General features: G+C 42.5%; 1 protein-coding gene across 14 annotated transcripts in view; it reads right to left on the bottom strand.

Moving 5' to 3' along the window:
• PROM1 (prominin 1) overlaps positions 1-27,375 on the bottom strand; it is a 377,121-nt gene that overhangs the window by 125,713 nt on the left and 224,033 nt on the right. For all 14 annotated transcript variants that reach the window (XR_013272366.1, XR_013272373.1, XR_013272375.1 and 11 more), the window contains 4 exons: positions 11,388-11,605; positions 11,128-11,202; positions 10,313-10,376; positions 4,298-4,457 (listed from right to left, as the gene is read on the bottom strand). Coding sequence is in view for 4 of the 14 variants with exons in the window: in XM_077477743.1 (XP_077333869.1) it covers positions 4,298-4,457; positions 10,313-10,376; positions 11,128-11,202; positions 11,388-11,605 (517 nt within the window). In the remaining 10 variants the exon portion in view is untranslated. The remainder of the gene's footprint in view (positions 1-4,297; positions 4,458-10,312; positions 10,377-11,127; positions 11,203-11,387; positions 11,606-27,375) is intronic.

The raw sequence follows: 27,375 nt of genomic DNA, 5'->3' as shown, positions 1-27,375 counted from the left end.
AATTTTTTGGTGCGTTTGAAGTCCGTTTCTGAAATGTAAAGCACATTTTCTGTGTGGTATGCCATGCATTTGGAAATACACAGATGTGTGTTCTTGTCTAAACACACCAATTTCACTTTCAGGCCCCATTGACACTTAGAGTAGTAGATCGTACGGTTTTTGGCACATTTTTCCAGTGACACACGTAGGGGAGCCCATTGATTTCAATGGACTGCGTTACACGTGACAAAGTAGCTCATGGGACATTTTGCCATGGTGTGAGTTGCACATTTTTTTTTTACTGTGCATTTTGCTGCGTTTGTCACTCATTTTTTCATGTGGCAAAATGTGTTTGGTGTGTTGTTAACAATTAATGGCACTGAAAGTGCAACCAGGTAATTTTAGGAGTATAAAGGTGGCCATACACTATACAATCTTTGAGTACAATCTCCTTTAGATTTATCAAAACTATATAATAATAGGAGGACACACCATCTATTCAATCACCTTGCATTCAATCAGTCAGGCCATTGCACTACATCAGGGGTGTCCAACCTGTGGGCTGCATGCGGCCCAGGCCCGTTTGGAGAGATGCTGGGGAAGCCAGGCAAATGCATGCATGGAGAAATGTCAGGGATGCTGTGCAAACATAGTTGATGTGAGAAGGGTGTGAGTTTTAATGAGGTCAATGCATGATGTGTGTGCTAATGAGGTCAGCTGGTAAACTTCTTAATGTGTCTTAATGGTTTCTCTATCCCAAACCTATATATTAGGAAGTGATGAAGCTTTCTAATAAATACAGCAAGGGCTAAGGTAAGGCCTTGTTCTCAAAATCAAAGAAAGCTTTTATGGTAGATTGGTACATGGTGGTACATGGTGGAGCTGGATTTTAGAACAAAAATGTGAACCTTTAAAGTGTTCTGTTTATCTAAACATGATGTGTTTCTGATATCTTGAATTGGACTTCTATTTTGACTGCACCATTCGCCATTTCACCACACTCCTATGATTGGGTCTTATTTCTGTATGGAGTGTGCTGGACTTTCTATATTCATCTCCACAACGTAGACACAGGCTGCAATAAAAACTTGGCAGAGGTCTAACCTTTTTTTTGCGTTCTTTTAAAAGAGTAATTTTATTTTTGGGGGTGCACGTCAGCTGTATCAGGCAGGGTTCCCGAGGCCTTACAAGTCTGTCTCCCAAGTGTCATTAAAATGAATTTGGACCCAGTCAGTGTCCTAATGGTCACCCAGGTGAGGTGCCCAGTTAGGGAATCTAATATTAGTTTAAAAAAAGGCTGCAGAATTACTGCAAACTATTGCTGCTGAATCAACATGGCAGGAAGCACTTATCGGTATTTAGCCACTCTGCTTACAGCACATATACATCAAGTGCCGAGGAGTACAATAAAGGGAAAAGGTAAAAGAGGAGAAGAGGAAAATGGACATTGTGGAAAAATTTGAAGAAGAAAATGGAGACTGAAAAGAAAGGAATAGGAAAAAAGAAGATGGTGTATGTTTAATCCCTTTGACCTGACAAACTGATGACCGGTACGCTATGTACTGGTAAAATATACTCTGAGAGTATTTCTAAGGTGACAGGAATCGTTCACAGCTATGATTTTGGGGCCAGTTTTACACTATCACATTTGAGTCTTTGGTCTCTTCCACTGCATTCAAAGGGATATACCTTACATATTATACATCCTAAAGCAATTGCCTTTTTCAACCTGTATCAAACAACCTAAGGTAAAAAAAATGAATCATAAAAAAAAAAAAAAATACTATGACCCTTAACCATCCAGCAATATGTAACATATGGGATACAGCAAATGTCTAGTATCATACAACAAGCTTGGACTCAAACCTTATCATTCAGCCTCGTAAACCTGACATTTTAGATCAATCTCTTCAGTCAGTCTGACAGGAATTTAAAGTATTTGTGAATTCATTTGCATATGCCTCAGTGTGAGATGTTTATGAAATCACATTCAAATAATGATCACAGGAAATATTAAAATATGAGGAATGTAACACAGCTCTAGATGCAGAGTATTTTTCATAAGTTTAATTCACACATTGATGTTTACACTATTCTAGAAAAAAATAAATTTAAGTGTTAAAGCAGTCTCAGCTAACTAACAAATTCTGTAGTCTTTATCTGTTTAAGGTGGATTTTCTGAGTTTTGCTTTATGACCAATAGTTGTTTCCATGTATTAGAAAATGTTCAAAGGTTTCCGGCCAAAAATATTTCAAATGTTGGTATCCCGAGAACATACCAACTCACGCATTTAATCACTATAAATGGTTTCAAATTCAGAAATGATTCTATAGGCAGTAAGAGATTTAATAAATTACATTTCTTAAAAGTGTTAACTAAACATAGAAAATGTATTTGTCAATTTGTGGATGTGTTAATAAATGTCATCTCCTTGCAGAACCAACAGCTAAGGCCTGCAATCCTTCTCATGCTCAGGAAACATTACTAAACATTCCCCTCTTTGAAAAGCAGCAGTTTATGTATGGCATGGCTGCTGGATCTCAATCTAGATGATTGGAAACCAATCAAAGTCCGCTCTGATCATGTGATCACTAGGTCATCTTTGACATTAACTGACAGAAATGAAAGCCTTCATCCTGCAAATAAACATTGCCGCTTTCAGGTTACCATCTATTTAATAGTATAACTGCCAGATATAGTTGGACTATTAAAAAATGACATTCAATACAAAAAAACATTTTTTGCCGATGTGTCTATAATAAAAACATGGAAGGATTATTTTGTAACCACGTGCCAACTGCCTAACGTACATATACTATGGCAGGTTGGCTCTATTGCACAAAATCATGTACCTGTACGTGATTTCGTGCAATAGCCACTAGGGGGCTCGTGTGCTGATTGGATAGAGGGGGAGCCAATCAGTGGTAACCCGCGATCGTTCCCGAGAGAGGCAGAACGGCGGTCTGACAGGGGTGAAGATAAAGATCTTGTCTTCCTGCTAAGCAGGAAAACTGATCTCTGTGCTCCCCCAATCAGAGCAACCCCAACACAGTTAGCAAGCACCCCATAGGGACGCATTTAATCCTGCTAAAAAAATCGCTGATCGCCACCATTACAAGGAAAAAATAAATAAATAAATAAAGATGTCATAAAAATAGCCCATCATTTTTAGACGCTATAACTTTATTGGGATTTTTTTTTACCAAAAATGTGTAGCAGAATACATATTGGCCTAAATTGATGAAGAAATTAGATTTCTTACATTTTTTTTATTGGATGTTTATTATAGCAGAGTAAAAAAAGTAAGAAATATTGTGTTTTTTTTTCAAAATTGTCACTCTTTTTGTTGTTGTTTATAGCGCAAAAAATGAATGCAGAGATGATCAAATAGCACCAAAAGAAAGCTCTATTTATAGCAAAAAAAGGACAACAATTGAATTTGGGTACAGCGTTGCATGACTGTGCAGTGCATATCGCAAAAAATGGCCTGGTCATTAAGGGGTAATACCTTCTGGGACTGAAGTGGTTAATAAACTATATTCAAAAAGAACCTTTTACAGTATGTTCTTATTTAGATAAGATAATTGTTTATAGAGTTATTGTTATGTTGTTAACCAACACATGCGAAGACGGTGATCAAATTTGGCCTAGGCACCTAGGCATCAATAACCTTCAGTCACAAAAGAGTTAATGGAAGCTGTCATTACAGAACTCTCCTTTTAAAATGTTAAGCTGAGTACACACTATCTGTTTTTTTTCCATTCAAACCCATGGGTTTAACGGAAAAAAAAAAAACAAAGAGCTCCGGTCGGAGCTGCAGTACTAACCATGTGAGATTAGTTCAGCAATCTCCCCCCTCTGAACTGTTGTGTTCTGATAGGGGGACGGCCCTTCCACCAGAACACTCTGATCTGCCATTGGCTTAGAGTGCTGATCGGGAGTCGGTCAGATGCTGGTTTTCCAGCATGCATGTCCAACAGAAGCTGGCCAATTGGCCGGCTTCTGTCGGACAGACAGGCATACACATGAGCTGAATGTCAGCTGTTTTTTTTAACCAGCCGCAGTCTGAATTGTTGACCTACAACAAATGTAGAAATAAGGAGTGCTGACACTTTTCTTATACTCATTTACAGCATGCTTGTTCTAGAATAGGGACTCAGAATGACCGAAGTCAGACACAACCAGGCATCCAGCATTTCTAAAAGAAGGTCTACAATGACAGCCCCTGCACTTTTCTCATGGCAGAACCACTTACTATACATGCGAATTGTACAACCTCCTTAAGCTTTAGGACCTTAACTGTAGAATTGGTGATACCTGTAAAAGTCGTACTGTTCAACTACAGGGTAGTACTCCCGCACAAACATCTCACTCTGTGTTAGGTATGACGTCATATTTGATATGACATGAAGAATTGGGATCATTTTTGAAAACTGTGTGATGTTTACTCCGATGGAATCCAAGACGTTCTTAACATCTAAAAAAGAAAATATACACAGTTACTCTTACTATTATTATAGTTGCTATTTTTTATTGGCAAATGAAAATTATGGGTAGCTATGAACTACATTTCCCATGAGTCTCTACAGATTATGAGTGAAATACATACTTATTAAACAAGACAGTGCAAAAACAATGAGGATTACAGTAAGCCAGAAACAGATTTCTGTATTCTGTAAAAAAGCGTTTGCTGATTCCTTGTTCCTGTAGGTTAATGAACTTTGAATATCTCATTTCAGTTTGCAACCGCTTATTAAAGAAGCTGGATAGTACTAGGGTGGCAGCCTTTGTGTTGCCTATTAAAGCCCATCTTTATTTTTTAGTATTTGTGTTTATTGCTTTCTGTGACTCGTGTGGAAAGATTTACCGTACCTATACTTGTTTCCCTGTAACACAAGGACGGGAAAAAAGGGGACAAGAGGGAAATGGGTACCACAGGACAGGAAGCATTAAAAATCTTAATGAGGATCTAATCTTTTCCCAATGCACTAAAAATAATCTTTAATTTTGTATTTTTTTTACCCTTTTGGACAGATATCCCATCATTTCCTGCCCTTCTAACCCTCTGTGCCCAAGAAAAGAAGTGATGGGAAAACAAAACCTAACAGAGTTTCTACCCTTCCCTGGGCTTTAACGGGCAAAACCACCCAGAACTGATATTTTAATGCATGAGGAAGGCATCCAACCAGATGCGAAATATCAGTTCTGCCTTCAATTGGCCATACAATGTTTTACACAATTTAATAAATTGATGTGATGAAAAAAGGAAGAACAAGCAACAGAGTGAAACATGAACACCACAAAACACACATGACACAAACTCAAATGATGTTCAATGGATCTTTGTCCGTAGAGTCAGAGTTTTCTTTCAAGACTGAATATTTCATGAAATGTTTTTTTTTTCTCTGTCAGTTTTGACTTCAAGTTTTGGAATTTAAGGCATTTTTTCTACTTTTGCCCCTGGGACTTATTTCCAAGTAAGAACATCCATATTCTTTCTGTGATGTTGAGACTTGAAAGAGACTTGTTTTATAAGAAATAGCTGTGTTTTATAATTTAATCTTTGGCCCAGATCTTTGTAGGATAGTGTGCATATTACACTCATCTAACATACATGAACAAATTGGAATACCAGAATAATTTATGTATTTGGAGGCTGATATATTGTTATAATTATGGAAATTACTAAATTAATTGAATTCAAGCAAAAGCGAAAAAAATATACATATATATATATATATATATATATATATATATATATATATATATATATATATATATATATATATATATATATTTATATTTATATATTTACCTCTGCACCATTAATAGAGCTATTATTGGATACCTAAATACCTATTGGAGGTATTTTTGGCCAATAGATTAAGTAAAGTTAACTAATTAAGTAAAGTTAACTAAGTTAAAGTTGACCTCCTGTGCTCAATGGTTGTGTTCTGCTCTTAACAGTTATATTGTACATCTATAAAGACTGCTGAACAGAAGAGACGAGAAGAGAAGAGGGTAAATCTGTAATTCTGTTCTAGGGTGACAAAGCTGCTCCTCCATAGATACAGTAGAGTGAGTGTGCGTTGTCAGCCTCAGGAAGTGTATTACTGGCAGGATCACCAGGTAAAAAATAAAGGAAAAAAGCCTGACAATAGAGAACTAATGCAAAGACCACATCTAAGTACTGGAAACTGCAATATATACATTTTTTATGCTTTGGTTAAGATATGCCCAATTAAATGGATGTTTTAATTCAGTGCAATTCCACTACTGAACACCAGAAACAGAAAATTAGAAGTTGTAAAGTAATAAAATGTTTGCTTCAGAAAGCTATGACTTTACGGTATAAGAAACATGGTGGCTCCTCTGGAACTGTATCATCTTGAAGAACTTACAAGGAATAGCTGAGATATTAATCCAAAAACAGGTCCAAAAAGATTTTGTTAGTAATGGAAAACAAAGCATGGCATTAGTATTTTTACTCTTAACATAGTATTTGCACAGAAAGATTTTAGAAACATTTCAGTGTCTATCCTTCATTTTATTTGCACATTTCTTTCCTCATGCCTGGGAGAAGATTACGATGGTGAGGGTGGTTTCCTCCATGAGGATGAACATCCATCAAGACTTGAGCTATTCTGCATGGCTGCAAATCTATATTTATCTAGTAACTGCAGACTATATTTATAAACTAGTCACCATCGTTTTAAAGGAATATATGGTGTAAATAAAGTTTTAGTCACTTAAAAGAGATTGGCTTAATTTATTGGTGTGTGTTGCTGCTTTAAAACTCTTGTTTTGATTCTTTGTAAACTCTTTGTTTCTATATATTTTATTTTAGACTCTGTAGGCATCTTCTGCCATAAAATCTTTTTTTCTTCCTGCTAACAATTCTTTTCTAATTGTACACCAATTGCCATGCATGTGCAGTGTACAATCCAGAGGCGGGACTTGGAGTGATGATACTTCCCCGTGCATACAGAAGTTACATGTGATGAACCAAGGCTGAACAAAGGAGACTCTGAACCTGGAAAAACACTAGGAGAAGATAGCAACGACAGAACTTCAATTACTAGAGGAGGACACATTAAGGCCAGGATCACACCAAGGTAATGTGTGTTACCTTAATGGAAAAGCGTGATCCTGCTCTTAGGCTGGATTCACACCTATGCATTTGTAGTGCTTTTTGCATTTTGAAGATTTGCACTACAGAATGTGTTCCATAGGAAACCATGTTAAATGGACTGTAGTGCAAATCTGCAAAAAGCACTAAAAATGCAAAGGTGTGAATCCAGCCTTAAACCTAAGTCTACAAGAGCTCTAGGGGTCCCAATTTGTTGGGAAACAAGTTAAACAGTTAAACTTTAATAAATGGGAAAGATTATCTGATATGCTGGTGGATACTTCAATAAAGTACTGGGGTGGTTGGGCAGAAAAGAGACCCTTTTTTGGAGGGGGGGGATGAGGGCTATGAGTGTAACTTTTCATTTTCGCTTCATTCATTTATTTCAAGATTCAAAAAATCCAACAATAATGTGTTGAAAAGAAAATTTCCATCTGCAATGAGACCAAACACAACAGCCAGCTTCATTACACAGAAGAGAAGGTCAGATTAGGCTTCTGAGGTATTGTACTATAATACAAGTTAAAGGGAAAGCATGGGGATTATTAACACATTATGTTTAACTTATTATGGTCAGAAACAAAAAAGATTTAAGAAAAATATTTTCAATCTTCTTCAATCAGGTAAATATGAAAAATCGCATATGAATATTATTTGGCTATTATTGAGCCAACTTTATCTCATGTTTTGTAAAAAGCCTGGTATTCACAAAGTTCAATAGCTCCAACTAAAATGTACACACCAGTTTGAGAAGTGACTTAAGCTTTATCAGGAGGCTCTATTCAACTTTTCAATCAGACAAAACCATCTCCATGTGCTCTCTCTTTAAACCCTTTCCACCAGCTGCCTCCTTGCCCTATAAGAGTCTCAGTGGTCACATGATTGGAAAGCTACCGATCGCAAGTATGCCTCGGAAGCTTACCGATCCCCGTCGGCTGCCGTGCTGGGAGTGTGTAGGGAGCACTTACACACTCAGCTGCTTATATTTGGCAACCCTGTTAAGGCCCACTAGGCTGAGAGGCCGTATATATGCGTACTGTCAGCACCAAGGGGTTAAGTAACGGTGGGCATGGTGGGCTGTAAACCATTTGTCATGTTTTAAACGAGTAGTATAGCCAAAGCTTTTTTGGCCATGCTTCTTTTGTGAGTCACAGGAGTGCACTTGCTTTTGCTCTCCTGTGACCCAAAACCAGCCAACAGTGGGCTATTGCCTGCTGTCAGCTGTCGTCACACCATATTGTTGGCATCCACTCAGTTGCCTGCTTGACAACTGCGTCTGGTTCACAGCACATATCTGAAAGCTAAAGCCAACTGTAGCGGCTCCATCTTTACCCCGGAGTACCAGTAAGTGCTGGAGGGGCAGAGGGGAGAGAAAGGGCTGACAGTCTCCACTCTGAGCAGACCGAAAACTGACCAATCAGTGATCATGTGAGACAACGTGGGACAGCTGAAGCACCACACCGATGCTGCAGCATAGAGGTGAGTATAAAGCTTTATTGTTTTAGAAACCCCAAATTTCTCCTTTAAATGCTAGTTTGTAAAACAGTTAGCTTGGAGTTCATCCTTAATAAACAATTTAGTACATATGTTCAACTATAAGCACATTTTTTCTAAACATTTTAAAATGTCTCATTATCTTATATTTTTTCTACTGTTTCCTTTCACTTTTTATCCCAAACTTGTAACAGTAGACAAAGAAAAATCTGCTCTCATTGCTTGTTCAGATCAATCAGATGAAACATCCCAGATATAAACTGTAAATGCTATTACTGTAATTTACCACAATGTCAGCAACCACTAATTAGTAGGGAGGAAACTTACATTTCATAACTTGATTTACAACTTTGTGATTGTGGCTTTTGGCAGTGTGTACAGAAGTTAATTAATATCTGCTTTATAACACTTAACAGAATATTAGTTTTGATGGCTGATAAAATTGCTGCATGCTGTTATTACAAGCCCGTGCAATAAGCTTCTGGTGAGTCTCACATAAACTACTACCCAGAACACCAAGCAATGAGCTGAAAATCACTCCAGAATTTCATTCATCTGCAGGCTACTATAATGGACATAAATATAAAGCTCTGTAAACTCCATGTTGTTTTGCGGTAATAATGTTCTTATTTTTTTCTCAAGGACTCTCAGCTTTTTAGAATAAGATGATATCTTCCTTTGTGCCACCCTTGATGGCTGCAAACCTCCTGAGCTTTTTGAAGTGTGGAGAATATTTAGTGACAGAACCTTTTTTTTGGCCAAAGCATTTTTCTGTTCCCTGGAAACAACGGCACAAAATACTAAATGTGGACACACATGAAACACTTGAGTAGTGTGGTTATTCCTCTCTATAGTGTTCATTGTAGGACATCCTCCTGAATATTTCTTGTTGGCTAAAAACCCTTTGTATTTCCTTCTTCGTTCCATAGACTTCCCTCTTTCTTCCTAACAAACCTCCAGATTTCCTAAAAAAACCTCTTGGGTCTTGTCACAAATTCTAAGTACTAGTTAACACTTTTATTCATACTTCCTTCTCACAAACACTTTAATACCTATTCTCCTAGAAAACTACACTTGTTTATTCTTTCCTACCACCCTGTTTCCTCTTCTACACCTTCACTCCTGACCTTGGTCCCATCCATACCTACGGTTGAACCATACTTTACTGGATGGCTGGAGGCATCAATGAATATGGTTTATTTTTAGACGTGAAAGGGGCCTTGGTGGACATGTGTAGAAAAGAGGACCAGGCAGGGACTTTTGGACTCCAAAAATTGTGGCACCAGGCAAAACTTCATAGTAAAGATCACTGGAGCAGGAAGGTGGGCTTCACAGTGAAGATCACTGGGGGAAGAAGGTGGTAAGTATTTTAAAAGGCAGGCTGCATTTGAATGGGGAGGGGGGGGGGGGGCAAGTGTATAAAAGCATATTTGTCCTTTATGTTTTGTATGTTTTTCCATTGCAACTATGTTAAGTCCCCTCACATTACTACTAGCCCAGTAATATGATAGGCTGAATCACTGGCCAATAGGATTACGCCAATGGCATGGGAAAGTGGGAAATTACAGTTTTCAGAATGGTCCATATTCTGGCCGTATCTACAGGCTTTGTGAGGCTAATACGTGTACCTCTTAGGCTAATATATAATAAAGTAATAAAGAAAGGATGTCCTACAAAAATATCAATTTGTCATTAAAAGAAGCACTGACCTTCTTCGATGTTCCTGGTTTGATTCTGCACCATTTCTGGAGTGCTATTGAAAGCGGCATATCCCTAGAGATATAAAAGTAAAAAAAAAAATCATTTTATACAGTCTATCTTTATTTTTTGAATCATAAAGGTAAATGCGTATATCAATTTAGTTCAAAGTTCAACATTTAAAATTAAACTGAATTTCCTAGTAGGAAACTGCTCTGTATTTCTTCTATGGCCTGGGTACTTCTGCCCTGGATTTCATTTTACTTCTGCTACCCTCAACTAAAAGGGAACAAGGGAAAAAGGCCCATGGTGTCCCTGATTTCATTTTAAAAATGAAGTAACCTCAATATAAAGTTTACCTAATGTACACTAAATTAAAAACACATGTTGATGTGAATGTAGTGCTATGGTTGAACCACCTGGCTGCACTGTCCCAAAAGCAGTATTTACATCTGCACTTCCCCTCTAGTAGTTTCAACCATTGCCATCTGTGCCCAACTCCCCAACCACCCACTCCCCCACTTCAATTCACCTTAAATTCTCTTTCAGCATCCACTAAAATTTCCTTCCAACATGAAAGGGAGAAACCTATTGTATTCTATGACTGAATTACAGACAGTATAAATTTCAGACATTTTCACACATGATGACCATCGTTGCTGCCAATGACTGAGGCACTAGATTTGTTGATCATTAGCAGAAATAAGCAGGGACTTTATTATTTTTCACTCTTGTCTAACTCTTTCTTTTGTTACTCTCCCTAACAAATGTAAAATAATACCATTCCAACGAGTAAAGTCTAATAAAAAATCCAGATGTGGCTTACCTTTTGCACCAAAATGCTAAGATCAATTTTGAGAACATTGTTTAATTTTTCGAGATAGCGGCTTACATCTGGTAACTGTGAAAAACAAATGGAGATTTTATTATTGCAATACAACTTGGACAACTATAAATCTAACTTCAATGATGTGATTAAAGTGCCTTGATTAAAATATGACCCTGAATTTCCCTGGATTTTCCAGACAGTCCAACCAACAAGATAGGTAATACTATTCAAATTCCCATTACCTTTATGTTTCTTACCGAGCTGAAATTTGCATTGACTTGCAGCTGTGAGAGGGAATTCTTGATTCTGATGCAAGGAATTAGAGCAATGTCAGTGAAACATGCTGGGTCACTCAATGTGCTTATCAGCTGTATCTTGGCATCTGTAAGGTTTGCATTTAGCCTGTCCATCACTTCCTGTAGCACTTCCACTGACACGCTGACCTTCTCTAAAGCTTCTTTGGTCTCCTTGATTGCTGGGAAAGTAAACAGACATATCAGGGTTAGACCTTAAAAAAAGATGGTTCTTGAATTATGATTAGGTTGACCACAGCAATAATTGCATTTTTTGTCATTGGTTCCCTACAGTCAGATGCTGCAGTCAACGCAGTTTCACTTAACTTTTAAGCTGCAGGCTTGTTCATTGTTAACCTTTTAATAGATCAAGGCTCAAGAGGAAAACTTTAGTAGGTCAAAGTTACTAAATAGAAAGCCTTTCATTTTTAATTTATTTAATTTTGTATAAGAGGAGTATGGCCAAAGCTTTTTTGGCCATACTTCGAGGAAAACAGTAGTATGCTTACTTTTGCCCTCCAATGACTCATAGTCAGCTGACAGTGGGCTATGGCCTGCTATCAACTGGCGGGGCAGAGCCGCACAAGGATAAAATAGGATCCCAACAGCATTATCAGGATCCAACCCGCTGCCTGATTGACAGCTGGCTTTACCTTTCAGCATGCAGCTGAGAGCTGCAGTCATCTGCACCTGCCCCCTCCCTTTGGGCTTTAGGGAGTGCTGGTAAAGCAGAACAGAGAGCAGTGACTGACTGTCATTGTTCTCGATTTGGAGCAGACCAGAAACAGGGTCATGTGAGCGCTCAGTTCTTGGTCTTAGAGCCCGCGTGGGACAGATAAAGGTGAACATAGATTTTCTTTTTGTTTTTTTTTAAAGCCCATACTTCTCCTTAAAGAAGAGTCATAACCCCTGTTAGTTTTTTCTTCCGTGTCCCATTAGGGAGATTTCCCTTCACTTCCTGTTTCATAGCCAAAACAGAAAGTGAAAGGAAATCCTTCCAAAGTGATGCAATTCCTGGTTGTCACCAGAACTAGTGTCCCCATTGGAAGATTTCTCCTTTATTCCTGTTTTTGCGACAGCCCAAATTTGGGATTTTCTTTCACGTTTACTCTTGGTTAAAACAATAAACAGAAAAAATAGAGAGGATGAATCTACCTAATAAGGGCAAAGACAGCAAAAAAAAAACCTGACTGCTGTTCTAATCCCTCTTACTCTATCCCAAATGAAAAAAAAAATTGTCTGCCTTTAGCTAGATTTTAACAGTACATAAAATCTGAGCAATCCTTCAATGTACCGGTCATCGGACTGGTATTTGGTAATACTCTCGATTCATATTTTCACACGCAAGGCTAATTGTTTGGCATTTGAATCTTAAACAGATACTTTAAGAAAAAATTGAAAACCAAAAGATATTAGCGCAAAAGCAGTCATCAGTTACACCCACTTTCCAATATTTATTAGTTATTTTCTTAATTAATGTTATTTAACAATGTGTATTTAACCAGAGATAATACCCTTTTTAGGCTGGATATTGGGGGACTGCAGCAGTTTAGGGCAGGGGTGGTATGTAAATCAAGACCCAAGATTACCAACAGAAAGTTTCTGCACCAGGCAAAAACAGTAACAAAGATGCAGCAGTCACTGACCATAGTTGTTAAGGAGTACGGCATTATAGACTATATAGGCGTTGCCATTGAATCCCAGTTGGTGTCAGAGTGTCTTATTTGGTAGCAGGGTTGGCAAGTGGAGTTGCCAGGCAGCTTGGGAAGGCCTGGACTTCATCTTTTATACCCTAATCATAATCTACATTATTTTTCTAGATAAACAATGGAAAAATAATAACTGATTTTGGCATGATGGGCAATCAGCACTTTGCAGAAGAAGGTCAGCAAAGGCAAGCTTCATATCTCTGTGATACAATACTCTGGAAAATAATATTTTCTATTTTCCTACATGCTGTATATGTAATTATTAGCAATGAAGTGAAGTCCTTGTATAATAAGGATGGTGAACATAAGCAGGACAGTAATAACAGAGTAATTCTCTCAGCAGACACTTTGTCACATCTCTTCTACTTTATGCGATGATCAGAGTTTCCTCTTCATTTATTTCAGGACAGTCACATGCATCATCTTTATCACCCCATTGTGGAATAAGAGAGTCTTTAGTATAATTTATTGCTGGCTCTAAGATGCTGTGGTTATTGCTTGCAAAGTGAATCAATCTCATCAGACAAATACAGAAGACTAAGTGCTTCCTACATAATTAAACTTGTAGCAGTGTCAGTCATTTCCTTGTAAGAGCACTGTAGTTTTTAATAACACTGTTTAATATGAATAATTGATTATAACATTCAGATTCAGCCCCAGAGCCTGGTACTCTAAATGCTGACAAATAAAACTATTCAAACACACAGCCGAGTTTTCCTAAATACAAATACTTTATATTACTGTGCTATTATTGGGGTACCTCTGTGCTATATGCTGCTTTAGCCAAAGACTGAGGCTTCTTTTGCTTAAGCTGTACTAAAATAATCCCCATTTTGGGACCCTAAAATTGCTTTTCTAATAGTCCAATGCAAGTACATTTCAAGCATGTTGTGTTAATAAATTCTGTCCTGAACCCTTTCCATTTCAGCTGTTAGTATAACATATCCCATATGATGAAGAAATGAACAGTGATTACTGATAAATTAATTGTAGCAGTTTCAGGTATTATGGAACTCCTGCCATTAATGCATATACAGTATGTATGCAGATAAAGAGAATATTGGAGTTTCTGTAACCCCAATGTGAAATATCTAAACTAACATTTCTCCGGCAGCCATATCATAATCTTGGTTACAGTAAGAGTCCTCAAAGTGCCACCAGAGCTCCTCAAGGTTCCTACACAAAATACTAGCTTCATGAAAAATAATATAGTTTAGAGATATGCATACAATTAGTAGCTGGGCCTGAAGCAATGCATTGTGGGATGTGGAACATCCCATGGATATGGAAAACTGTTAAGATCAACCATACAGGTGGATGTGGTTAGGCATTACCTTGTGCCTACTATCCTACTTTATGAGTTATAAACGTCCTAGCTTTGCTTGCAATGTGACCGGTCTGAGTATTACTAGTGACAGCTGTATAATATAGGAGTTATGGCATTAACAACTAATGTGTCACCATGACAAAATACAGATCAATGAACCAAAAATGCAGCATGAAGGACCCCACTTCCCCCCACATAGTGCAAAACATTTTAAACAGGCCCCAATAAAACCATGTCTAGAGTTATGCTTGGAAGCCTACAAAAATGTGACCCAATTTTTGCAAAGTGCATAATAATGAAAAGAGACTGACTTATTTAACAAACACACAATATTTTACATATACAGTACATATCAATTTTAACAGTAACATTAACCTCTATATTTAATAGCCAGCTAACACGTCTTGGTAAAAAACCTCAGCCAGTTTATTTAGCTGTATTTGGTCAATTGGTATATACAGGCATTCATGGCTATTTGGCCCATTTAAATTCATGCATACTTTTTGAACGTTTTGACTGCTCAGTCTCCTCAACTGTATTCCAATGGGATTGAGGTTGGAACACAGAGGTATTTATTTGTATTCTTTTACATCCAATAATAGGATTTTTATAACAGCTTACCTGTAAAATCCTTTTCTTGGAGTACATCATGGGACACAGATCCTTAAGTAATAACTTAATGGGTTATAGGCCACCTTCAGGTGATGGACACTGGTATATAGTGATGGACGAACTTCTGACGGGACGTTTCGCGAACGCGGCCGATAGTTCGCAAACCGGAACGTTCGCGGCGGGCCCCATTGACTTCAATGGGAGGCGAACTTCGCAAACCTACAGGTCAAATTTGCAGCCACAAAATAATTACTAGCTGTGCAAACATAGTCCCACCACATGGCCAATGACATAACACATGTATGAGGTGAATCTGGGATCGACAACTACAAGCATTCTTTTTTTATATGGGAAATTGTTGTGACAATTCAGGACTGTGGAGCGCATGAAGGCAATGGAGGAGAGGGAAGGTCAGGGACCAGGGTAGGCAAAGAAGAGGGTGCAGGAGATGATCACCAGCAGCGTGACATACAGCAATGACACCTGCACCGTGATAGAGTCATCTGACACCAGCACCGTGATAGAGAGCACTGACATCAGCAGTGTGACATACAGCAATGACACCTGCACCGTGATAGAGTGATCTGACAACAGCACCGTGATAGAGAGCACTGACATCAGCAGCGTGACATAAAGCACTAACACCAGCACCGTGATATACAGCACTGACAGCAGCACCGTGATAGAGAGCACTGACATCAGCAGCGTGACATAAAGCACTGACACCTGCACCGTAAGCAGCCCCAGGAGGAAGTCAGCATAGCACAGGGATGGTGGGATCCCCTCATAATGAGCATAGCACAGGGATGGTGGGAGCCCCTTATAATGAGCATAGCACAGGGATGGTGGGAGCCCCTCATAATGAGCATAGCACAGGGATGGTGGGAGCCCCTCATAATAAGCAGCCCCAGGAGGATGTCAGCATAGCACAGGGATGGTGGGAGCCCCTCATAATAAGCAGCCCCAATAGGATGTCAGCATAGCACATGGATGGTGGGAGCCCCTCATAATATGCAGCCCCATGAGGAAGTCAGCACAGCACAGGGATGGTGGGAGCCCCTCATAATAAGCAGCCCCAGGAGGAAGTCAGCACAGCACAGGGATGGTGGGCGCCCCTCATAATAAGCAGCCCCAGGAGGAAGTCAGCACAGCACAGGGATGGTGGGAGCCCCTCATAATGAGCATAGCACAGGGATGGTGGGAGCCCCTCATAATATGCACAGCAGAGGTACAGCCCCAGGAGGATGTCAGCACAGCACAGGGATGGTGGCAGCCCCTCATAATAAGCAGCCCCAGTAGAAATATGACACCGCTAAACCTCTTCAAAGAGGAGGGTATGGGCATATAGTACGGTGTGCTTTTTTGGACAAGGAAGTGAGCCAAATGAAGAAAGAAGGTCTCTGTGCTCGATTAAAAAAATTGTTTATAGACATATACATGGTCTACTGGTCACATGTGTTGAATTCCTCCGAGATCCATGCCTCATTCATTTTTAGAAATGTGAGGTAGTTAACACTGTCGTGAGCTAGGCGAGTACGCTTATCGGTCACAATCCCCCCTGCTGCGCTGAACGTCCTTTTGGACAGGACACTGGATGAGGGGCAAGCCAACAGTTCGATTGCAAATTGGGCAAGCTCTGGCCAGAGGTCAAGCCTGCCCACCCAGTAGTCCAGGGGTTCATCACTCCTCAGAGCGTCCACATCGGCCGTTAACCCGATGTAGTCGGACACCTGACGGTCTAGGCGTTCCCTGATGCTGGATCCGGATGACACCTGTCGATGGGTCGGCTGAAAGAATGACCTCATATCCAAAGTCACCAACACATCTTTAAACCGGCCTCTTCTTGCAGGCGCTGTTGGATTGGTACCCGCAACTCCTTCTCTGGGAGTGGGAATTGCTCCTCTGCCAGCGCACGCAAAGGCAGAATGCAGCATTTCTCGAAGCAAGGCCTGGAAGTGCTCCATTCTGCCAGCCCTCTGTGACGGTGGTAACATTTCCGCCATTTTGTGTTTGTACCGGGGGTCCTCTTCATTCTCCTCTCCCCATCCACGCACAACAACAGGGGTCCCAGAAAGGTTTAAAGCATGCTCTTCTTGCTCCTCCTCATCCGCCCCGGCACCATCCTCCTCTGACTCCTCTTCAGACTCCTGTTGTTGACTTCTCTCAGATAGAGTAGCCCCCCCTGGGAATTCATCCAGCATTGCGACTTCCTCATCTTCCCACTCCTGCTCCTCCACAGCTTGATCAATGACACGACGCAATGCACGCTCCATAAAGAAGGCATAAGGTACCATGTCACTGATGGCGCCATGGCTGCGACTGACTAGTTTGGTGATCTCCTCAAATGGGCGCAGAAGTCTGCATGCGTCGCGCATGAGCAGCCACTGGTGCGGTGAAAAAAAACCCAGCTCCCCAGAACCTGTGCTGCCGCAGAGTTCATACAGGTAGACGTTAACTGCACGTTTCTGCTGGAGCAGCCTATCAAGCATATAGAAGGTTGAGTTCCATCGCGTCGGGCAATCGCAAATAAGACGTCTGACCGGCAGATTGTGTCGCCGCTGAATGTCAGCAAGGCGAGCCATGGCCGTGTAAGATCTTCTGAAATGGGCAGAGATTTTCCTTGCCTGCCACAAGATGTCCTGGACCCCAGGGTATTTGACAAGGAATCGCTGCACGACCAAGTTTAAGACGTGTGCCATGCATGGCACGTGCGTGATTTTGCCCTGTTTCAATGTGCTAAGCAGATTGGCACCGTTGTCACACACCACTTTACCAACTGTCAAATTGAGCGGTGTTAGCCACTGATCTGCCTGTGAATGCAAAGCTGAAAGGAGTGCCGGGCCAGTGTGGCTCTTGGCTTCCAGGCACAACAGACGCAGCACGGCATGGCAACGTCTCACCTGGCATGTCGAATAGGTTCTGGGGAGCTTGGGTGGCGCAGCGGAAGAGACACTAGCAGCGGAAAAGGAGGAGTCAGCTGAGGAGGAGAGGGAGGAGGATGGAGTAGGAGGAAAAGAAGAGTCAGGCCTGCATGCAATCCGTGGCGGTAAAACCAAATCTACATGGGTGCCACGGGTTACATGCTTGACGGCCGTCAGAAGGTTCACCCAGTGGGCAGTAAAAGTGATATACCTTCCCAGCCCGTGTTTGCTAGACCACGTGTCTGTGGTCAGATGTATCTTGGCACCGACACTGTGTGCCAGAGATACATTCACTTGCCGCTGAACATGGTCAGATAGCTCTGGGATGCCCTTCTGTGAGAAATACTTCCTTCCTGGGACCTTCCATTGTGGTGTTCCAATGGCCACAAATTTGCGAAAGGCCTTCGTGTCCACCAGTTTATATGGCAGTAGTTGGCGGGCTATGAGTTCTGACAAGCCAGCCGTCAACCGTTGGGCAAGAGGGTTATCCGGCATCATCATTTTTTTATGCTCGAACACTAGGCCCACGGAAGCCTGCCTTTTTGCAGAAAAACGTGAGCTTGGCGTGATGGAAGGTGGAGTGGAGGACTATTGTGAGGAGAGAGGAGAAGGAGAAGTAGAAGACGAGGCTGGACGGTGAGAGCCTGGAGTGTGGCTTTGTGTGTTCCATTGCTCCCACTCGGCTCGGTGATGGCTGCTCATGTGCCTTCTTAAGGCGGTCGTCCCTAGGTGAGTGTTGGGCTTACCGCGACTAATGCGTTGACTGCAAAGATTGCAGATGGCAACGCTATTGTCAGCAGCGGACACGGTAAAAAAAGCCCACACTGCGGAGCCATGTGCCGGTGTCCTGGGAGCGCCAGATGTGACCGTACATGGTGGATGACTCGCTCCTGATACATTTGCAGTCTGCTTTGTCCCTCCTGTGCAATGTAAGTTATTCCTGCTTCTCCTCCCTATCTGCTGGTCCATATCTCCCTCTGAACTCCCCTCCTCTTCCTCCCTTGTGGGCACCCACGTGACATCACTTGATTCGTCATCATCGACGTCACCTTCCCCACCGCTATAAGTAGAGATCTCGGAGTAGGCAGCAACACCAGGGACCAACCTCCTCCTTGGGCTGATCTGGGTACTGTCGTCAGACTGCTGAGTGGCGCTTGTTGCTACCTCCTCTTCCTGATCCAATACCAAGAGTGGCTGCGCATCAGAAATGTCTTGATATGGATGGGAAAATAATTCCTGTGACTCAAGCGGAAGGTATGGGGTGGTGGTGGTGTTTTTGGTGGTAGTGTCTTTGGGGGTGCACATAGCAGAGAGTGAAGAAGGGGGTGCAGATCGAGAGGATGAGGAGGGTGCAGAAGAGTAAGGCTGAGTGAGCCACTCAACCAAGTCTGGTGCGTCCTTTAACCACTTTCAGACCGGACCATTTTGCTGGTCAATGACCAGAGGTCTTTTTACAATTTGGCACTGCGCTGCTTTAACTGGTAATTGCGCGGTCATGCAATGTTGTACCCAAACAAAATTTGCGTCCTTTTCTTCCCACAAATAGAGCTTTCTTTTGATGGTATTTGATTGCCTCTGCGATTTTTATTTTTTGCGATATAAACGTAAAAAGACCGCAAATTTTGAAAAAAAATGATATTTTCTACTTTTTGTTATTAGAAAAATCCAATAAACTCAATTTTAGTCATACATTTAGGCCAAAATGTATTCAGCCACATGTCTTTGGTAAAAAAAAAGTCAATAACTGTATATTTATTGGTTTGCGCAAAAGTTGTCACATCTACAAACTAAGGTACGTTTTCTGGAATTTACGCAGCTTTTAGTTTACGACTGCCTATCTCATTTCTTGAGGTGCTAAAATGGCAGGGCAGTACAAAACCCCCCCAAATGACCCCATTTTGGAAAGTAGACCCCCTAAGGAAATTGATAAGTGGCATGTTGAGCCCATTGAATATTTTATTTTTTTGCCTCAAGCGATTGAATAATGACAAAAAAAAAATTATTATTTTTTTTACACAAAGTTGTCACTAAATGATATATTGCTCACACATGCTATGGGCATATGTGAATTGACACCCCAAAATAAATTCTGCTGCTTCTCCTGAGTACGGGGATACCACATATGTGGGACTTTTTGGGAGCCTAGCCGCGTACGGGGCCCCGAAAACCAAGCACCGCCTTCAGGCTTTCTAAGGGCGTAAATTTTTGATTTCACTTCTCACTACCTATTACAGTTTTGAAGGCCATAAAATGCCAAGATGGCACAAAACCCCCACAAATGACCCCATTTTAGAAAGTAGACACCCCAAGCTATTTGCTGAGAGGCATGTTGAGTCCATGGAATATTTTATATTTTGCCACAAGTTGCGGGAAAATTACAAACTTTAATTTTTTTTTATTTTTTTTTCACAAAGTTGTCACTAAATTATATATTGCTCACGCATGCCATGGGCATATGTGAAATGACACCCCAAAATAAATTCTGCTGCTTCTCCTGAGTACGGGGATACCACATATGTGGGACTTTTTGGGAGCCTAGCCGCGTACGGGGCCCCGAAAACCAAGCACCGCCTTCAGGCTTTCTAAGGGCGTTACAGTTTTGAAGGCCATAAAATGCCAAGATGGCACAAACCCCCCCAAATGACCCCATTTTGGAAAGTAGACACCCCTAAATTTAGGGGTACACTAGTGAGACTAGGTAATAAATGGCGGGTGCCCTGAAACTATAAAAAAATAACTAACCAACCAGCGTCACCTGTAACAGTTATATGGTGATCACTGGTGAAAGGGTTAACTAGGGGGCAATCAGGGGGCTTTATGCGGTAGTATATGGGGGTCCCTGGCGCTATAAAAAGCTGCGGCGAACCTAAATACCTACCTGCCTAACTAGCGTCACCTGTGACACTAATACAGCGATCAGAAAAACGATCGCTTATTAGGCTGGGTTCACACTGGAGCGATGCAGGAACGCCACGAATCCGCGGCGGGTTCCCGCATCGCATGCCTCCCGGCGGCAGTTCACACTGCCCTATGCGAACTGCTGGGAGTGTCAGTGAAATGTTAATGACACCCCCAGATCAGTTCGCATATGGCAGTGCGATCTGCAAACTCGGATCGCATGGTGTGAACACCCATGCGATCCGATTCTGCTGCGGACCAAAAAAAGGGCCCCGTGCGAGTTTGCGGCGGGTGCGACACGAATTCAGCCATACTATCTGTATGGCTGAACTCAAATCGCACAGAGATCGGATGTGATTTGCACTGCAGTGCGGTGCGAATCACATCCGTTCTCATAAACCGCTGCAATGTGAACCCAGCCTTAGTGACACTGGCGACGGGGGAGATCACGGGGTTAAACCTTTATTGGGGGGGTTAGGGGGGTACATTAAAACTAAAGGGGGCTAACCCTAACTGCCCTAACAGTTATTACAGTCACAAATGACACCCGCCGGGTGATCAGGGGGTTAAACCTTTATTAGGTAATAAATGGCGGGTGCCCTGAAACTATAAAAAAATAACTAACCAACCAGCGTCACCTGTAACAGTTATATGGTGATCACTGGTGAAAGGGTTAACTAGGGGGCAATCAGGGGGCTTTATGCGGTAGTATATGGGGGTCCCTGGCGCTATAAAAAGTTGCGGCGAACCTAAATACCTACCTGCCTAACTAGCGTCACCTGTGACACTAATACAGCGATCAGAAAAATGATCGCTTATTAGGCTGGGTTCACACTGGAGCGATGCGGGAACGCCACGAATCCGCGGCGGTTTCCCGCATCGCATGCCTCCCGGCGGCAGTTCACACTGCCCTATGCGAACTGCTGGGAGTGTCAGTGAAATGTTAATGACACCCCCATATCAGTTCGCATATCGCAGTGCGATCTGCAAACTCGGATCGCATGGTGTGAACACCCATGCGATCCGATTCTGCCGCGGACCAAAAAAAGGGTCCCGTGCGAATTTGTGGCGGGTGCGGCGGGTGCGGCGCGAATTCAGCCATACTATCTGTATGGCTGAACTCGAATCGCACAGAGATCGGATGTGATTTGCACTGCAGTGCGGTGCGAATCACATTCGTTCTCATAAACCGCTGCAATGTGAACCCAGCCTTAGTGACACTGGCGACGGGGGGTGATCACGGGGTTAAACCTTTATTGGGGGGGTTAGGGGGGTACATTAGAACTAAAGGGGGCTAACCCTAACTGCCCTAACAGTTATTACAGTCACAAATGACACCAATGCAAAAAAAAAAAATGCATTTGGTGTCACTGTGACTGGGGGGGCAGGGGTAATTGGGGGGGTGATCGGGGGGTGAAGGGGGGGTGTGAGTGTGCCTGGCATGTTCTACTGTGTAGTGTCGTGTTGGTGCAACTCACCGATCCTCTCTCCTCGGTGCCGGAACGAAAAATACCGACACGGAGGAGAGATTACATCACTTCCTCTCCTGTGTTTACATTACAGGAGAGGAAGTGATGTCACGGAGCATTTCTATTAGTCGGGAGCGATCGCGAGGGGGTGGCCATGAATGAATGGCCGCCCCCTCATCCCGGATCGCTCCCGAACGAATACCGACCGCCGCAGGCACCGGGGGGGGGGCCCGATCGGGCCCCCCACCCGCGGGAAGGCAGGGACGTATATATACGCCCATATGCCTGCCCGTGCCATTCTGTCGACGTATATCGTCGTGCGGCGGTCGGCAAGTGGTTAAAGTAATTGAACGCACCTTCTGCAACTTCCCACTTTGGCTCCAGCCTGTTGCTCCTGCCCTACCCCTACCACCCCTGCGGAAGGGCCTGCCTCTTCCTCTACCTGTCATTTTTTAAAAGACCCTGTGACAAAACTCTCAGTCCCTATACCGATGAAGGACTGCTGCAGTATAGGACAGCGGTCAGCAGTAGTGCACCTCAACCCTATGTATTGTGGACCTATACCAGTCCTTATAGAATAGCAGACTGTACCTCACTCAACCCTATGTACTGTAGTACCCTATACCTTACCAGTCCTTATAAGGACCTTTGTGGAACAAGTAGGTTGTGACTGATTAGCAGACTGTACGTCAGTCCCTATACCGATGAAGGACTGCTGCAGTATAGGGCAGCGGTCAGCAGTAGTGCACCTCAACCCTATGTATTGTGGACCTATACCAGTCCTTATAGAATGGCAGACTGTACCTCACTCAACCCTATGTACTGTAGTACCCTATACCTTACCAGTCCTTATAAGGACCTTTGTGGAACAAGTAGGTTGTGACTGATTAGCAGACTGTACGTCAGTCCCTATGCCGATGAAGGACTGCTGCAGTATAGGGCAGCGGTCAGCAGTAGTGCACCTCAACCCTATGTATTGTGGACCTATACCAGTCCTTATTAGAATGGCAGACTGTACCTCACTCAACCCTATGTACTGTAGAACCCTAGACAGACCAAGTTACCAGTCCTTATAAGGACCTTTGTGGAACAAGTAGGTTGTGACTGATTAGCAGACTGTACGTCAGTCCCTATACCGATGAAGGACTGCTGCAGTATAGGGCAGCGGTTAGCAGTAGTGCATCTCAACCCTATGTATTGTGGACCTATACCAGTCCTTATAGAATGGCAGACTGTACCTCACTCAACCCTATGTACTGTAGTACCCTATACCTTACCAGTCCTTATAAGGACCTTTGTGGAACAAGTAGGTTGTAACTGATTAGCAGACTGTACGTCAGTCCCTATACCGATGAAGGACTGCTGCAGTATAGGGCAGCGGTCAGCAGTAGTGCACCTCAACACTATGTATTGTGGACTTATACCAGTCCTTATAGAATAGCAGACTGTACCTTACTCAACCCTATGTACTATAGAACCCTACACCAGGTTATTACCAGTCCTTATAAAGGACCTTTGTGGAACAAGTAGGTTGTGAATGATTAGCAGACTGCAGCAGAAGAGCAGCAGTCAAGTATAATATTCTTTCTATATTTGGAAGAAAGAATATTATACGTGTACAAGCCTATTACCATACCACTGATACCAGTCCTGAAAATAACCTTTGTGGACATAATATAGCAACAGCTACTGATTAAACTGACCCTCACTGCCTCACACACTGCTTCCTGCCTGTCCCTATATAAACTGACAAAACAGAGACTACTGGAACAATAACTGGAATAGCACTTTTGTGGACCTGATAGTAACAGCTAATGACTAAACTGACTGTCCCTACAGAAGACACACCGTCCTATCCCTTTCTCTAAACTGACAAACGACGCTCAGGCTGCTGCAACAATCAGTAGCACAGCAAACCTATATACACCTAACACCTATACCAGTCCTGAAAAGAACTTTTGTGTACCAAATAGCTAGCGATTTGGGTCACTGCAATCTCTCCCTGCTCCACACAGCAACCTCTCCCTATAGTGACAGAAGAAAGAATGTAAAATGGCCGCCGGATCGGGTGTATTTATAAGTTAGGGGGAATGTCCAAGTGTCCATGTGCTGTAATGTCTCAATTGGCTGACCTGTACCCCATGATGGATGTGTCATCATAGGTCAAAGTTCTTTTACACAGTAAACACGGAAGTCCGCCGGGCGAACGGCGGCAATAGTCCGCCGATTGGGCGAATCGCGAACAGCCGAAATTCGCCGCGAAACGACCGCCGGGCGAACCGTTCGGCCATCACTACTGGTATACCGAATCCAGGAAGTTCACTCCCTAGTTCACTCACTTCACAACCCCTCCTCCCTCCAGGAACACATCAGTTTTTGTAGCAAAGCAATATACTTAAAACCCAAAAAGAGGGGAGGGACCTCTGTGTTCCATGATGTACTCCAAGAAATGGATTTTACAGGTAAGCCGTTATAAAAATCCTATTTTCTTTATCATACATCATGGGACACAGAGCCTTAAGTAATAAGTTAATGGAACGTCCCATAGCAATGCTACTTGAAAGGAGGGAGACACAACCCGCAGGGTACCCCCAGACTTGAGGACCTGTACTGCTGCCTGCAGCACACTGCGCCCGAAGACGATATCCTCATACCTCCTTACAGCCACCTTATAAAATTTTGCAAACGTATGCACTGAAGACCAAGTTGCAGCCTTACAGATCTGAGCCATGGAGGCCTGGTGACGCGCTGCCCAAGAAGCACTAACCGCCCTGGTAGAATGCGCTTTAACATGAAAAGGGGAAATCTTACCTCTTAAATTATAGGTTTGAATTATAATTTGCCGAATCCACTTAGCGACGGTGGATTTTGACGCTGCGTGTCCTTTCTTAGGACTCTCTGGCAGAATAAATAAGACATCAGTCTTACGAATCTGAGCAGTTGTCTTTAAATAGATTTTCACTGCTCTCACCACATCAAGACAATGTAGTGACTTCTCTTCCCTGGAACATGGCTTTGGAAAAAACTATGGCAGGACAATATCTTGGTTCAGGTGAAAACCTGAAACCACTTTTGGCAAAAAGTCTGGACGAGAGCGTAACACCACTCTGTCCTCATGAATAATCAAATATTGCTCTTTACAAGAAAGAGCAGCTAATTCTGAAACCCTCCTTGCTGAGGATATAGCAACCAAAAATACTAACTTCCTTGTCAGAAGGACTAGGGGAATATGTTGTATCTGTTCAAATGGCTGTTTTTGTAACACAGACAAAACTAAATTCAAGGCCCAAGAGTTCAAGGGAGGTTTGACTGGCAGATTAAGCCACATTACCCCTTGCATAAAACCCCAGACTAAAGAATATGTAGCAAGCGGTCTTTGAAATAAGACCAATAAAGCTGAGACTTGGCCTTTAATAGTACTCAAGGCCAATTACATCTCTACCCCTAATTGTAGAAAGGCAAGAATTCTGCCTATGATATATATTACCGAGGGTGCCAACCCTTGGATTCACACCAGGAAACATAAGCCCTCCAGACCCTATAATATATATTTCTGGATGCTGGCTTCCTTGCATTAATCAGGGTAGAGATAACTGACCCGGAAAGCCCACGTTTCTTCAGAATGTGGGTTTCAATAGCCAAGCCACCAGAATTACTGGGTTCCTTTCCAGCAAAGAAGTTGAGGCAGCAACTGAATAGGGGGAAATGTATAGATCAGTGAGAACTGATCCCACTGGGTCACCAATGCATCTGTTCCACATGCCAGTAGATCCCTTGTTCTGGCCACAAAGTTAACTAACTTCATGTTGAACCTGGACGCTAGAAGATCTACATCTGGAGTCCCCCATCTTTGGCAAATAGCCCAAAATATTTTGGGGTGAAGAGACCATTCCCCCTGGAATAACTGCTGGCGACTCAAGTAGTCCACCTGCCAATTCTTTACTCCCGGAATGAAGACTGCCAATAGGCACAGAACATTCCTTTCTGCCCAAGTTATAATATGGTTCATCTCTCTCTGTGCTGAGAGACTCTTGGTGCCCCCTTGGTGATTGATATAGGCCACAGCTGTGGCATTGTCGGATTGGGTCCTGACAGGACAATCCCATAACCTGGAAGTCCAGGCCTTTAGAGCTAGACGCACTGCCCGAATCTCTAGGATATTGATTGGCAAGGTTCTTTCGGCTCTTGACCACTGTCCCTGGACAGTTGTCTTTTATAGTACTGCTCCCCAGCCTGAAAGGCTGGCATCTGTCTATATCACTTTCCAGATGACTGGTCTGAAGGATTTTCCTTTCAGTAGATTCTGGGTTAGTAACCACCAACTGAGGCTTTGGGACAACCTTGGGGACAGCCGCATTGGCAAGTTTAAAGCTTGAATTGTTTTGTTCCAAGTAGACAGGATACTGTTTTGCAACAGTCTTGAATGGAACTGGGCATAAGGTACTGCTTCAAATGAAGCCACCATCTTTCCTAGAAACCTCATGCAAAGGCGAATGGAGGGATCGCCTTTTGACCTAACCATCCGCACCAGGCAAGAGCACCTTTTCCTGGGCGGTGTCTATGATCAGACCCAAGTACTCCAGACGTTTTTTGCAGTATTAAGAAAGATTTCTCTAGGTTGAGAATCCAACCCGAACTTCCCAGGTAACTGGTTGTAATGCGTACGTTTTTCTCCGAACGAGCCACGACTGGTCTATTAGCAATAGATCTAGGTACGCCAAGACTGTAATGCCCTGTACCCTTAACCTGGCTAGAGGTGGGGCCAGCACTTTTGTGAACCCCCGGGGTGCTGTAGCTAACCCGAAGACTGCAAATGCTGCTGTTCTACCTCGAACCGCAGAAGAAACCTTTGGTGAGTGTGAAATATAGGGACATGCAGATGTGCATCCCTGATGTCGATAGGTGCCAGAAGTTCTCCTCCTAGAAGGATAGAAACTACTGACCTGATCGTCTGCATGCAAAAGGAGCGGATCTTCAGGAACTGATTTTGATTTTTTCGATCTAGAATGGGTCTGA

The sequence above is a fragment of the Lithobates pipiens genome, unplaced genomic scaffold, assembly GCF_037356315.1.
Source record: "Lithobates pipiens isolate NorthernLeopardFrog02 unplaced genomic scaffold, aLitPip1_a1.2 Scaffold_13, whole genome shotgun sequence".
Classification (NCBI taxonomy): Eukaryota; Metazoa; Chordata; class Amphibia; order Anura; family Ranidae; genus Lithobates; species Lithobates pipiens.
Note: the sequence above shows the minus strand (reverse complement) of the source record. Positions and strands in the feature narration are given on the sequence as shown.